Genomic DNA, 14,857 nt, shown 5'->3' with positions numbered 1-14,857 from the left:
ACTTCATTTGAGTATTTTGAAATTCCATACATAAAGCAAATGTAAATTACTCAAACAAGAGCAAAAAGTGAAAGCAACACTATGGCAACAATAAAGGTGAAGGCAAAACAGATCCTTAACCCGTTACGTAGAAATAATGAGGGACTATCAGGTAATTAAGCTAGAAGTTAATGAAATAATTGAAATTCTAAACCAAAACTTTAAACGTGGCAACAGTTAATTGGGAGTTTTTTCTTAAACTGAAATTCCTCGTCAACTAGTAATTTTCCGAGAAAAGGTAGTAAAAAAACAGTGAGGGGAAGAAAAATGCAAAAGAGACAGAGAGCACGCTGCACGCCCGACGCCGTTGCAAGCTCTTTTTTCATTTAATTACGAATTAATTATTCGGCAGAGAGAATTATTTACCATCAGAGAAGCTTCTCTGAGAAGCTTTCGCTTCCCATACACACTCTTTCTCTATATATATAATTCCTTCTTCTTCCCTCTTTCGATCTCTCTCTGCAAACGGGGGTGTGCTCGCTCTCCGGGGGATCCAAATGCCCCTCTCCTTCTCCGTCCTGCGTCCAAGGGTTTCGCCGCGATGCCTCAGCCCTCGCCCTCCGCGCCATCCGACTACCTGAACGCCCTCACCCTGCAAATCCAGAAGAAGCTCCAGAAGGTTAGCCCCTTTCTCCTCTCTTCTTCCTCTGAAAATTTGTTCCTCCTAACCGTCCATACTGTGTGGAAAGTGCTGATTTTTTATGTTGCAGGCCATGTTTGGCAAATCTAACCCCACAGATGTGTTTAGCATGACCCAGTTGCTAGGAATTGTCTGTGTGGATCACATCTATAATGTCAGATTTTCCAGAAAGGTCGAACAATGAAAAATTGAGACTGACCCTCCTACCGTTAGGGGCAACCAATCACTCCTTCCTTTTCGTTTGCCTGTTTTTAGGATTTCTTTTCACGATCGTGTCCGGAATTCGGGTTTTTTTGTCCCCCGATCGAGTGATCTTCGTGTCGGCGTTCATCGTGAGGGTTCGATCTTTGTTGTTTCTTTGCATTGTTGCCTGATTTTGTTGGTTTTTGTTTGAAATTTTGCGCGGAGTGTGTTTTACGTGATGATTTTCATGGATCGTGATCCCGTACGTTGAGATTTGGAGGATTTACCGGCGATGTACTCGAATCTGTTTTTTGTTTTGTTTTTTACGCTGTTATTGGTATGAAGATTTGATTTTTCTTTTTTGTTTTGTATTAATTGGTGGTGTTGCTAATAGTGACGGTGTCGGATTTTAGATAATTTGATGAGTGTATCGGATGATGGTAGTTGGTTGCTTTTCTCGCGAGAAACATGCATGGAAGTGTAATGCATGTGATTTTGGTCGTCGAATCTTGCGTTGGAACTCCAGGATCTTTCCGTTCGATGTGTGGATTTTTTATCGTTGCATATAAGCGCTTCTTCATACATACTCCTTATTCGGCTTGCTTCGGTTTGTAAAGCATACGTATCCTCATTGCAATCTGTTTACTGTTGCCATTATACCAGTTTGATGCTTATTGTCTTTTTTCTTTCTTTTGGGCTGCCTTTGTATTTTAAATAATAATGTTTGAAAAAAATACAAATTTAATTTAATGAATTTTATATAAAATTTTTCATTTTTTTAGCTTTTTATTTTAAAGATTATCATTTTTATATTGGTTTGCCTATTGCCGAGGCACCCACCGCCTTACCTTTTTTTACTACAAAGGGTTCGGGCAGCAGCCTGACACACGATAAGCAAATTTACCTTCAAGCGTTTAACCGTGTGAAACAAAGAAGGCAGTATTTGCTCGGTATGCTTTTTCTTTTCTTCCTTAAACAACTTCAGGTGCGGCATGTGGTGCGCGGAGCTGCGGCACTCGTGCGCTTCACTGTGGCCACGTGTGCACACAGCTGCGATACTTGCGCGCGTGGCTTCGGGCAATTAGTGCACGTGGCTGTATGCCCACAGCTGCTGCATGATTACCCTCGCCTCACCTTGCCCTCTTACCACATGCTTCGAAGATCGAACTTAGAAAAAAAAAAACATTACTGCTGCTCTGTGTCTGTTGGATTTTAGTTGCATACGCATTCACTGCAGGAACAGGAGCTGTAGCTTGTCGAACTCGTTGCATGGATTGCCGTCTGAAACATAGGGAAGACTTATTCACTGTCACCTAGGGGTGCGGGTACTGGTACGAGGGTACGATATGGTAGTTCCAAAAAATGTGGGTACGGGATACGGCAATATATATTAAATATCTCATAAATACAAAATAAATTTAAAATAAACTGAATATAATCTAAATATATATGCTATATCTAAAATATATATTATAGTACTGAAAATATAAAATTATAAACTGAAAATATAATTATAACTTACATACAAACTTATATGTAGGAGAGTAAAATGGCTTGTCCAGGTGTCAACGTGTGTTGACAGGGTACGGAGGAAAAAATGGAGTGTCCGGGTAGTATAGCTTATTCAGGAAAACAACTTGATTACTGATGCGTGGTGTACGTTGAAGTAGAGGAATTACAAAAATAGAAGTATGCTTTGGTTGACATGCCCCAAGTCTTACTGGGGCCGATAGATCTTGTTATTTCAGAGAGGGATAGATTGAAATTTTTGTTCTGCATATTTGCTGTGGTCAAGGACAAGAACAGAGTCGATAATGGTTTACCACCTGGCTCCCTATTTTATGCAAATTCAAGGCCCAATGGTGCTTCAAAATGTGTGATGAAATAGAATTCTACAATTGGTAGAATTATCTTTTACCTGGTCATCACTAAAAATAAATTATGCCTTTGTTAATGCAAGATTCCTTTTTAAGTTTTTTTTAATAAAGCTAAATTACAATGTGCAACTCCAAATTATGCTTATTACTGAATTTGGAGGTGGCTATAATTAATTGACATTTCATGCTAGCTCCATCTACCAATTTGTGACGATTGGTTTCTGTTAAGTTGTATCTATATATACATCTCTCTCTCTCTCTCTATATATATATATATGCTTTGTATGTATTCATATATATATATATACATACGTGTATATATGTATTTATAATGATGTAATAGGTAAATACCCATCAAGTGTATTTTGGTCATTTCAGTCTTTGTAATAGGCTGTGCCCATTAGGGGTACATTAGTATTCTTACTTTATTTTATTCTTTTTGTCTTTTTCAGTTTTCTAGGTACTATTTGGTCAAAGACCAAATAGAGATATTGGGTTTTTTAGACTAGTCAACATAGAGTTGACTAGTCAATGGAGTTGTTGGAATAGTGCAACAACTCTATTTGAGACTACCTCATGTATAAATGGGGGTGAACCCCCCTCTTGTTCTTTAATGCTTCTCTTAAGCATTAGTGCTCAATAATATATATAACTTTTATATTCTTGTGTTTGTCTTTTAAATTCTTTGTCGTCTTGAATGCACTTAGTGCTTGTGTAGTGCTCTTGTGCTCTCGTATTGTCCCTTAGTTGGACTAGTGTATGTGCATGTGCACTTTGTGTTTATGATCTTGTAAGCCCTTAGAGAGGCCCTTGTTTTGTATTTCTGTATATTTCATTACATGGTATCAGAGCCAAGAAATCTTTTTTGACATTTTGCCTTTTGCGTCTTGAGATTCTTTAGTTCAAGTTCGTGCTTTGTGAAGGTTTGTGACTGTTGTGTTGCTTGTTTTCAAGGAAAATCTTGACCCGGTATGTATCTTGAATCTTTAGTGTTAATTGAGTTATCTATGTCATGCATTATGCATGAGAGAGCACTCATTTTTTTTATCTTTAAAAAGTTATTAGTTATTTTTGTTAAAATCTAAAATCTTTAAATGTTTTTCAAAATTATTGTTGGATTTATTCTTATTAATGTTTTATAAGGTTTATAAAATTTGTTTGATCTTGTGAAATGATATATGTGTATGCTTTTATGAGATCTAGTTTGAATCTTAGATTTTTTAAACTTGTTTTATATATATAGTATTCTTAAGCACATGTTGTTGGCATTTAGATGCTTTATTCAAATGCTTCATGGTTATAAATGCCAAACCATGTTCGTATTTACTGTTATATTGAAATTTGTTTATTTCTGAAAAATTGTCAATTACTTTAAAATATTTATTTTAAAATGGTTTGGTGTGTCATTCACAAGTATGTTTTATGAGATTTTGCTTTGATGTGTTATTATGTGAAACATAAAATATTTTATTAAATATTTAAATTTTTTTTATGTAATTAGGATCTTAGTGATCATGAATACTTTGTTATTTTTGAAAATTGAATAAATGTTTTTTTATATTGATATATGATCCTTATGCATAAGGTATTGAGCATGAATTCTTCTTATGAGAGATATTCACTTTTATGAATGTTTTTAAAATCATTAAATGAATGTTTTAAAATTATTAAAAATAGTTATGTTATTGTTGGTCCTTTTGTGGCCATTGTGATTATCCCTTGTTGATAATTATGCCACACATCATATGTTACTTCTCATATATATATTTTTTATTAGAGTAATCTATTACTTGCTTATATGCTTAAATGTGTTGTTATAATATCCTATGTGATTCTTTATAACTTTTGTATAGGATATGTAACTTTAATTTATTAAGATTATTGCATATACAATGAATTTTGATCTCTTTATGACTATCCATGAATAGTTGTACTTGTGTATGCTCTTGGTGTCCTATATAGTTCTTTAAAAATCTTTGTATATGTTTTGGTCATCTTTAATGTTGTATGTCTTTGTTGTCTCATAATAGACTTGCTTGTATTGACAATGCATATAATTGCATCAATTGACATCTTGTTGTCCATATGATTGTACTAGATTCATTCTAAGGTTTCATCTACCTTTATTGGATTTGATTTGAAAATTTATTTTTTCAAATTGGTTCCTATATATGAATTCACTTGTTTGGAAATTGATTTTCGTGAGTATGTATTGCTTTCTTATGATATAAGTTTTGTCCATTACAAATTTCATTTTTTTTAGCCTTGTTATTGGATCAAGGTTAGCCATTGAGGTGAGTTATGTGTGCACCTCATGTCATCTTATCAATCTAGATTTTCAAGGCTTATGAGTGGCGTGTTGTCACTTGTCTTGGGTCTGATTGATAGTTGATTGGCTTCTGGATCCATGTTGGCTTTGTTGAACCAGAGATGTTTGTTGTGGTGAGTTGTATGTACCTTGTTTTTTGTCAATTTAGATTATTGGCTTATAGTTCGGCTATTTTATCTCTAGTTCCATGAGTGTGTTGTATCACATATTTGTTTATTTGGCAATTATTATTATGTTGGATGCTTATAATCATGTTTATCCGAGATGACTCTATTTTTGAAACCAGGGTGTTTCAAAAGATTGCTAAAATTGATATCCTTATTCTTCTTAGTGACATTAGTTTGTTTTCATTACAAGCTCTCTTACCTCGTGTGTTCTCTCCTATTATGCCTCTTATTTAAGTGTCATTTTATATAGACAAGAGATGCTATTTTGTGGTGAGTTATGGGCACCCATTGGTTATTCACACTTTTTGTGTGTTTGTATTTTGCTCTTGTTCTACTAGTTGATATAGTTGAATATTGAGTTTTGTCTTTTATTTAAGTGTTATTTTTTGTTTTGTTAATGTGGTGAGTTATGTGCACCCATTGGTTATTCACACTTTTTGCGTGTTTGTTAAGCTCATAAGTGACATTGTGAATGTGCTCTTGTTCTAGTAGCTGATACACTTGAATTTTGAGGATTAAAGGTCTAGTGAGGTGATTGCTTGTGGTGGTCGAATTATTGTTGAGATTTGTAAAATATAATTTCTTGATATTTGTGGGATTTTTAAAATCTCTCTGTGAAATTTCTAAACTTTTAGTACTTGTTTTTTTTTCTTTTATGGAAAAATGCTTATTGATAAAATTTCATGCATTTCTTTGATAACACACACGCACACACACACACACACATATATATATATATATGTTTTAAAGATTATTATTTGGTTCCTTTTACTTAAACCCATTCTAGGATATGGTAGTGAATTCTAATAGGTTACGATTTATGAGATTGCTCTCATTCATTATTATGTGCATTAAAAATATTGCATATTATATATGTTTTATATTGATTATCTTGTTCACATTGTTGTATGCATAAATTTAATGAACTCTTCTTTTCTTGAGGGTTATTTTTTTTTTTGAAGTGTTAAACTTTATATGCATGTTGTTTTTAGTATAAATTGATGATTTGTTTTATTTGAAGTGTTTTTCTAAAAAATTGGAATATTATTAATACATGATTGTTTATTTCTTCTTGATTATTTATATGTTCTTTAGTGATTAAATTCTATTATGATCAATATTTATGTTTTCTTGAAAAATATGTTGATTTTGAGTTTATGGTTGTCTAAACTTGATTTCATAAAAAATTCTCTCTTAGGTATGCTCCTCTTATCTTTTTTAATGATTGTCTAAAAATTATTGCTACTTTGTTTGAAAAATTCTACTTGAGTGTTCTTCTTGTTCAAAATATATATATTTGTTTTAAAACTTCATGACTATTTGGTTAAAATGCCTTCTTTTGTGTAGGTGGGACCTTTGTTTTGTTCTCTTTGTTAAAATGTAATATTATTTGTAATTACTTTAGTTCAGTTGTGTAGTCTAGTTAGAACATAATTAGGTTAGGTTTTTACTTTTTTATTTTTGACTTTTTTGGACCTCTTGCTTTTTGACCAAGTCAAAAAGCAACTTGGAATAGAGAGTCGTTGGACTCCCAACGGCTCTAAATAGAGCCGTTGGGAGTCCAACGACTCTCTCTTGGCCTCATACTTTGTGTATTATAAATATGGGGTGTTAACCCCCTTATAACTTATGCTTTTTGTGGGTGTTCTCCCACTTGAATGAAATATATTTTCTTCTTTCCTTGCCTACCCTTTTTTGGGTATTTTGTGTGAACCAGAGTTACCAGAAGCTTCTTAGATAGGTGGAAAGCTTGCTTCCTGGAAACTCGCTTCAGAAGCACGATACTTCTCGCTTCCGAAACTTGATGAGAACCTTGATTCCCCCATACTTTTCTTATGCTTTTCACACGCTTCATTTATTCTTATTATATGTTCTCTTACTCAATTTTTTATGCTTTTTATGTGTTTTATCTGACTCTTCTCACTCACTTTCATGTGCTTTCGCTAAATTGGTAGTCATCATTTTTAGATTTTGTTAAAAATATAATTCTTACACTAAAAAATCATAAAATTTAATATTAGTCACTTTTATTTGTGTTTTATTTTGATTCTCATTCAATTCTTATATATATATATATATATATATATATATATATATATATATATATATATATAAAATGCATCACTTCCCGCTTCCGCTTCCCGTATCGTTTCCCGCTTCCGCTTCCGCTTTCTAGTCTAGCAACCTTGGTGTGAACCCTAGTGGTTGTTGTGTGAGTGTCCTATTTATGAACCGATGTGGTTTGTGTGAGAGTTCTTTTGTGAGTATCTTTTGAAGGTTCGATTGTGGACTTCATCTTTTTACACTCTTTACAAGTTCTTAAAGATGCGATGGATTGATAAATGAATATCTTTGATGCATCATGAAGATGGAGATAGCCGATGAAAGCATTTGGGGATGATCACCAATGAAGACATTTAAAGACTTGTATTTGCAAAATTCTTTGATGTCATAAAGATGATTTTCATTGAAGACTTGGATCCTTCTCATTTTGATTCTTTTTTGCATTTTCAAACTTTCGGTATATCACACCGTAAGTTTGAGGGAGAGTGTTAAGTGGTATGTATATGTGTGTGTGGGTATGTGTATTTATATTGATGTAATAGGTAAATACCCATTAGGGGTATTTTGGTCATTTCAATCATTGTAGGTACATTAATACTTTTACTTTATTTTGTTTTTTTTGTCCTTTTCAGTTTTATAGGGACTATTTGGTCAAAGACCAAATAGAGCTCTTGGGTTCTTTTTGGACTAGTCAACATAGAGTTGATTAATAGAGCTGCAGAAAGAGTCCAACAACTATATCAGTCCAACAACTATACTTTTAAGTACCTCCTGTGTATAAATAGGGGTGAAGCCCTGTCTTGTTTTTTAATGCTTCTCTTAAGCATTTATGCTCAATAAAATATATGTTTTTTTATGTTCTTGTGTTTTTCTTTTAAATTCTTTGTTGTCTTGAATGCACTTAATGCTTGTGTAGTGCCTTTGTTATAATATCACGTATTTTTGTACTTAGTCATTTTATAAATTTATCAATACAAGAAAATAACTCCGCCTGTGTAGTTATACACTGCCGGTCCCAAGCCCGGATAAAGGAGGAGGGTTGCGGTAGGCCTGTGACAGCCAGCATAAAAACTTTGTCATATCCTATGAAAATGAACCAATATGAGAATTTCGTTGGGGCGTTCCCTACTGAGCGACGCGCTGTACTCTCTAGGCCCGGAGGCAGTGATAAATGTGCAAGGGTTGCTAGGTCGTCGCCCAGAAGCGACGCGTCACACCGGCGCCCGGGTGTGGTGTCAAATAGGCAAGGGTTCCCTCACTTTGTTGGACGGGTGGGGGTAAAGAAGTTAGTCCAAGACCATAAAATTAGGTTAGCCACTTGGAACATAGGGTCTTTAACTGGTAAGTTGGTAGAGTTAGTAGATGTTATGTGTAGGAGAAAGATTTATATTTTATGTCTTCAAGAGACCAAATGGGTAGGTGAGAAAGCTAAAGTGATAGAACCTTGGGGATATAAGATTTGGTATACAGGAATAAATAGGAATAGGAATGGAGTAGGGATTGTTATGAGTCGTCAGTTTATAGATAATGTAGTTGAAGTCCGTAGGAAGGGTGATAGAATTTTACTTATTAAATTAGTATTAGGTACGGATATTATTAATATTATTAGTGTTTATGCACCTCAAGTAGGTTTAGATGATTCCATTAAGCATCAATTTTGGGAAGATTTAGATGGAGTAGTACAAGAGACATCTTATGGAGAAAAGCTTTTCATCGGCGGTGACCTTAATGGACATGTAGGCATTAGTAGGGATGGATTTGAGAATATCCATGGAGGCTATGGTATAGGAGAAAGAAATGAAAGTGGAGAAAGGATTTTAGATTTTTGTTTGTCCTATGATATGATCTTAGCAAACACTTGGTTTAGGAAGAGGGAGTCTCACCTAGTAACATTTAAAAGTGGGGTTAATACGAGTCAGATAGATTTTTTCCTACTTAGAAAGAGAGATAGGGGTTGTTGCATCGATTGTAAGGTTATACCAGGAGAAAGTGTAGCTACACAACATAGAGTCTTAATTTTAGATCTTAGAATTAGACAATGCCGCAAAAGGGATAGACATAGGATAGATCCTAGAATTAAGTGGTGGGCACTGAAAGGAGCTAAACAAGGAATGTTTGTAGAGCAGGTAGTTAAGGAAGTTGATTGGTGTCTCGAGGAGGATTCAGAATCAATGTGGAATAAGATAGCGGGTGGTATGAGAAAAGTAGCTAAGGAGGTATTGGGTGAGTCTAAAGGCGGTGCACCACTAGGTAAGGATACATCATGGTGGAACGAGGATGTCAAATTAGCTATTAAGGTTAAAAGAGAGTGTTATAGAAATCTAAGTAAGAGTCGTGATAATGAGAATTTGGAGAAGTATATGATAGCAAAGAAGGAAGCTAAAAAAGTTGTTCGAAACGCGAGGGCTAAGGTATATAAGGAGGTTTATGACAAGTTGGATACCAAAGAAGGCAAGAAGGATATTTATAGGCTTGCAAAGATGAGAGATAGGAAATCGAAGGATTTGGGTATGGTTAGATGTATCAAAGATGAAACGCAAAGGGTTTTAGTCAAAGATGAGGAGATTAAGGAGAGATGGAAAGATTATTTTGATAAGCTATTTAATGATAGTCATGCTCAAGATCTTGGAGACTTCTCCATTCCTTTTCATGAGATAAATCGTGACTTCATGCGCAAGATTCAAAAGAAAGAAATTGCAGAGGCTTTGAAGAAAATGAAATCAAGAAGGGCAGTTGGCCCAGATGGTATACCTATCGAGGCTTGGAAATGCTTGGGAGAGAAAGGTTTAGAATGGTTGACAAATCTTTTTAACTTGATTTGGCGAACAAATAAGATGCCTAATGAGTGGAGGAAGAGTACTTTGGTGCCTTTATATAAGAATAAGGGTGATATACAAGATTGCACAAACTATCGTGGTATAAAACTCATGAGTCATACTATGAAACTTTGGGAGAGGGTGATTGAGTCTAGGTTGAGGAAGGTTGTCATGATATCGGAGAATCAATTTGGTTTTATGCCTGGAAGATCAACTGTGGAAGCTATACATCTTCTTAGACAACTTATTGAAAGATATAGAGAGAGGAACAAAGATTTGCATATGGTTTTTATTGATTTAGAGAAGGCATACGATAGAGTACCTAGGGACGTTCTCTGGTGGACAATGATGAAGAAAGGTGTTTCTCTCAAGTACATTAGTATAATTAAAGATATGTATGAAGGAGTAGTAACCAATGTCCGCACTTGTGGAGGGGTGACAACCAATTTCCCGATAACGGTTGGGTTACATCAAGGATCTGCTTTAAGCCCTTTCCTATTTGCGATAGTGATGGATGAGCTTACGAGATCAATTCAAGAAAATGTACCGTGGTGTATGTTGTTTGCTGATGATATTGTTTTGATTGATGAGTCTAGAGCTGGGGTTAATGCTAAGTTAGAATTATGGAGACAGACATTGGAAGCTAGAGGTTTTAAGTTGAGTAAGAGTAAGACTGAATATATGGAATGTCGGTTTAGTAAGCAACGAAGTAGTGATGGGAGTGTAGTGAAGCTTGGTGAGCAAGATATACCGGTGAATGATTATTTCAAATATTTGGGATCCATCATTCAAAAGTATGGAGAAATTGATGGAGATGTAAGTCATAGGATAAAGGTTGGGTGGATGAAATGGAAAAGTGCTACTGGAGTGCTGTGCGATCGTAGAATGCCATTGCGGTTGAAGGGAAAGTTTTATAGGACGACTATTAGACCCGCTTTACTATATGGTACGGAATGTTGGGCTGCCAAGAGACATCATATTCAAAAAATGAGTGTAGCTGAGATGCGGATGCTTAGATGGATGTGTGGAAATACAATAAAAGATAAGATTCGGAACGAAGAGATACGTAAGAAGGTAGGTGTTGCACCCATTGAAAATAAGATGCGAGAGAATCGTTTACGGTGGTTTGGACATATTCGGCGAAGGCCTAATGATGCTCCAGTTAGAAGGTTGGAGAAATGAGAAAATATATTAGTTAAAAGAGGTCGGGGTAGGCCTAGGAAGACTTGGATGGAGATGATAGGAAAGGATATGAATGCTTTGAACCTCACCGAGGACATGGCGTTGGATAGAAATGATTGGAGGAAAAGGATTCATGTGGAAGACCCAAAATGAATTTCTTTTTTGGTTCATATCGCTGACCCCAATTGTTTTGGGATGAAGGCGTAGTTGTTGTTGTATCAATACAAGAAAATGTGCCGTGGTGTATATTGTTTGCTGATGATATTGTTTTGATTGATGAGTCTAGAGCTGGGGTTAATGTTAAATTAGAATTATGGAGACAGACATTGGAAGTAAGAGGTTTTAAGTTGAGTAAGAGTAAGACAAAATATATGAAATGTCGGTTTAGTAAGCAACGAAGTAGTGATGAGAGTGTAGTGAAGCTTGGTGAGCAAGAAATATCGGTGGATGATTGTTTCAAATATTTGGGATCTATCATTCAAAAGTATGGAGAAATTGATGGAGATGTAAATCATAGGATAAAGGCTGGGTGGATGAAATGGAAAAGTGCAACTGGAGTGTTGTGCGATCGTACAATGCCATTGCGGTTGAAGGAAAAGTTTTATAGGACGACTATTAGGCCCACTTTACTATATGGTACAGAATGTTGGGCTGCCAAGAGACATCATATTTAAAAAATGAGTGTAGCTGAGATGCGTATGCTTAGATGGATGTGTGAAAATACAATAAAAGATAAGATTCAGAATGAGGAGATACGTAAGAAGGTAGGCACCCATTGAAAATAAGATGAGAGAGAATCGTTTACGGTGGTTTGGACATATTCGGCGAAGGCCTAATGATGCTCCAGTTAGAAGGATGGAGAAATGGGAAAATATATTAGTTAAAAGAGGTCGGGGTAGGCCTAGGAAGACATGGATGGAGATGATAGGAAAGGATATGAATGCTTTGAACCTCACCGAGGACATGACATTGGATAAAAATTATTGGAGGAGAAGGATTCATATGGAAGACCCAGAATGATTTTCTTTTTTGGTTCATATCGCCGATCCCAATTGTTTTGGGATGAAGGCGTAGTTGTTGTTGTAGTCATTTTATAATTTTGACAAAAAAATTGGCTAAGTCTGGGAGAAAAATCGTTTGAGGCTTGATTTTTAGACTGATGTCTTTGAGTTAGGGCTTGACCCAGGTCTCATCGACAAGGTCGAGGCGAGCCAATCGAAGCGTGAGAAAGAGTTTTATTTTCAACTTTTAAATTCAAGCGAAATTCTAGCAAAATTCGGGTTATTTTCGAACGAAATTCGGAATCTGATATTAGTGTTATATGTCGTTGGATGCGTGTTTTACTTTCCTGAATTCAGGTTCCGGTTGGCCCTAAAATTGCATTTTTCTGAAAAATGAGCAGTTTGTCGAAACGGATCCAGAGTTAAGATCGGATTGGATCTAATACATAAGATCCGAATTATTATGGATTTGGATCTTATTTAAGACCCACTTTAATCTGGATTTAATCTAAATCTTGATCCATTTCTATTCTGGGCATGAGTTTGGTTTTCTGAATCTGGATCCAGATCTAAATCCAAATCCAAGCCCCATGTTTTTTCAGCTTTAAATTGAATATAAAGCTTTAATTTGGGGTTTAATAAGGTTAGGGAGCCTTTTGGGTTAATTTGGATATTTTTGGAAGTTTTAGATAATTTTAATTAATTAATATTAATTTTGAATTTTATTTTAGGGCTGAGTAGGACTCCTTAAAAGAGTCCTTATTCTTACTTAAGAGAGAGAGTTTTAAAAATTTAGAAAGAAAAAAAAAACACCAAATGTGGAAAAGTCAACTTTTTGAAGAGTTAAAAAAAAAAGTTGGAAACAAGAGAGAGAGAGTTCCATCTTTTTGGAAACTCTCTTAGAGAGGGCTGGAAAAAAGGGGTTGGGGGGGTTGGGGCGTCACTCCCTCTCCCACTCATTATGTAGAGAAAAAAAAAAAGAAGGGAAAAGAGAAAGAAAGAGGGAAAGAGGAGAGAGAAAGAGAGAGAGAGGGAAGGAGAGGAAGGAGGAAGAAGAATAAGGGTTGTCTTCTCCAGCCATCAACCCTTGTTCCACCATTGTTTCTTATTTTTTTTCAAGTTTTGCTAAGGTACGAGTCTCCTCTTTTGAATATAAGTGAGAAATTGAATGCCGGTTCAATTTTGTGTAATATCTTGGATGAAATCCATGGGAAAAAGCATTTTTATGGTTGATTTCTCAAAAACGTACTGTGGCTGAATTCTTGTTTTTCTTGCATCTTTTTCATGGAAAAAAATTCTGTATAGGGTATAACAGAAATTTTATTGATGTAGGAGTGGTTCTTTTAGAACCCTCTTGGGTGAGAATCGATTTTCATGGGTGGATCTTGTTATGGGTTGATTAAATGCGTGAAGATAGGTGTTAAAAATATGTTGTATGCACGTATTGCTCAGAATATGTGTAAGTAAAAGCATGCTGGTACAGATACTGTGTAATACCTGTTTTTTTTCATGCATATAATTATGTACAGGGCATGCATGGTTTAGGTTTTGTTTAAAAAAAAAAGGAAAAAAAAAGGTAGCATCGGGCCATTAGAGGACCCATAAAAGTTTGTTGGGGACCTCACGGTCTGGCCGAACCAGGGCCAGATCTGTCACGGTTTCGACAGATCTGCCAGGTCCGACGGGACTGTGTCAAGCAGGCCTGGCAGGGCCTGTCGAGCCTCAGGGCTCAGCTGAGTGGCTCGGCTGAGCCGGCCCAGGTCAAAACAAAAAAAAAAGAAAAAAAAAGTTTGTTTTTCTAAAACTGTCTTGGCTGAGCCTTTGGGCAGTCGACCTCAGCCGACCCAGTAGGCTGGGCTGCGTGACCGACCCAGCCGACTGGGTCGGCTGGGTCACGTTTTTATCCAACAAAAAAAAAGAAGGTTAATAATAAAAATTTTTATTTATTTTTGGTGGCTGTTCAGCCCTGACAGCACACACAGGCTCAGACTGGGTCTGTGCCTGGGCTGTCCGGTGCAGTCGACAGAGTCGGCTGGGTTGACTTGGCCAGCCCGGCTTGGCAGGGACCTACCTGGCCCAATCCGGCCCTTGGGCAGGACTGGGACAGGCCTGGCAGGGTTGGTCATACTCGATCCAGCTGACCCAGGTCAGCTGGGCTTGTTGGGGACCCAGCCGACTAGGTCGGCTGGGTGTGAACCCTTTAGAAAAAAAACATATTAAGGGTGCTAGATTCTTGTTTGTTTATAAAAAAAAATTTTATTATATGCTGCCTTTATAAATTTTCAGATTTTGCCACTGTGAAGGCTTCGGCTATGTGCACGCTAGAAAGCAATTTTCACATGCTTATGATTGACAAATTTTGCGTGATCAATATTCAAATGCAATGTTAATTACATGGGTATTTTGTGAGCATGTACAAATCTGAAATTTTAGATTATGTTACATATTTATGGTTGCACAAGTAGTCACATGTTTAAAGAGATTCATGCAATGAAAGCTTGCATCTGACGTAAGTATGTGAATTAAAGCATGCATTTGCCATGAATAAATGCATTAAAT

At 35.9% G+C, this 14,857-nt stretch overlaps 1 protein-coding gene across 2 annotated transcripts in view; it reads left to right on the top strand.

Moving 5' to 3' along the window:
- Positions 1–381: 381 nt before the first annotated feature.
- LOC149839766 (uncharacterized) overlaps positions 382–14,857 on the top strand; it is a 39,663-nt gene continuing 25,187 nt past the window's right edge. For both annotated transcript variants that reach the window (XM_090002815.1, XM_090002813.1), the window contains exon 1: positions 382–658. In XM_090002815.1, coding sequence (XP_089858941.1) covers positions 581–658 — 78 coding nt within the window. In that variant the 5' untranslated portion in view covers positions 382–580. The remainder of the gene's footprint in view (positions 659–14,857) is intronic.

Source organism: Nuphar pumila, chromosome 4, assembly GCF_984573655.1.
Source record: "Nuphar pumila chromosome 4, dmNupPumi1.hap1.1, whole genome shotgun sequence".
NCBI lineage: Eukaryota > Viridiplantae > Streptophyta > Magnoliopsida > Nymphaeales > Nymphaeaceae > Nuphar > Nuphar pumila.
The sequence above is the reverse complement of the archived record's forward strand: the minus strand, read 5'-3'. Positions and strand labels throughout refer to the sequence as shown.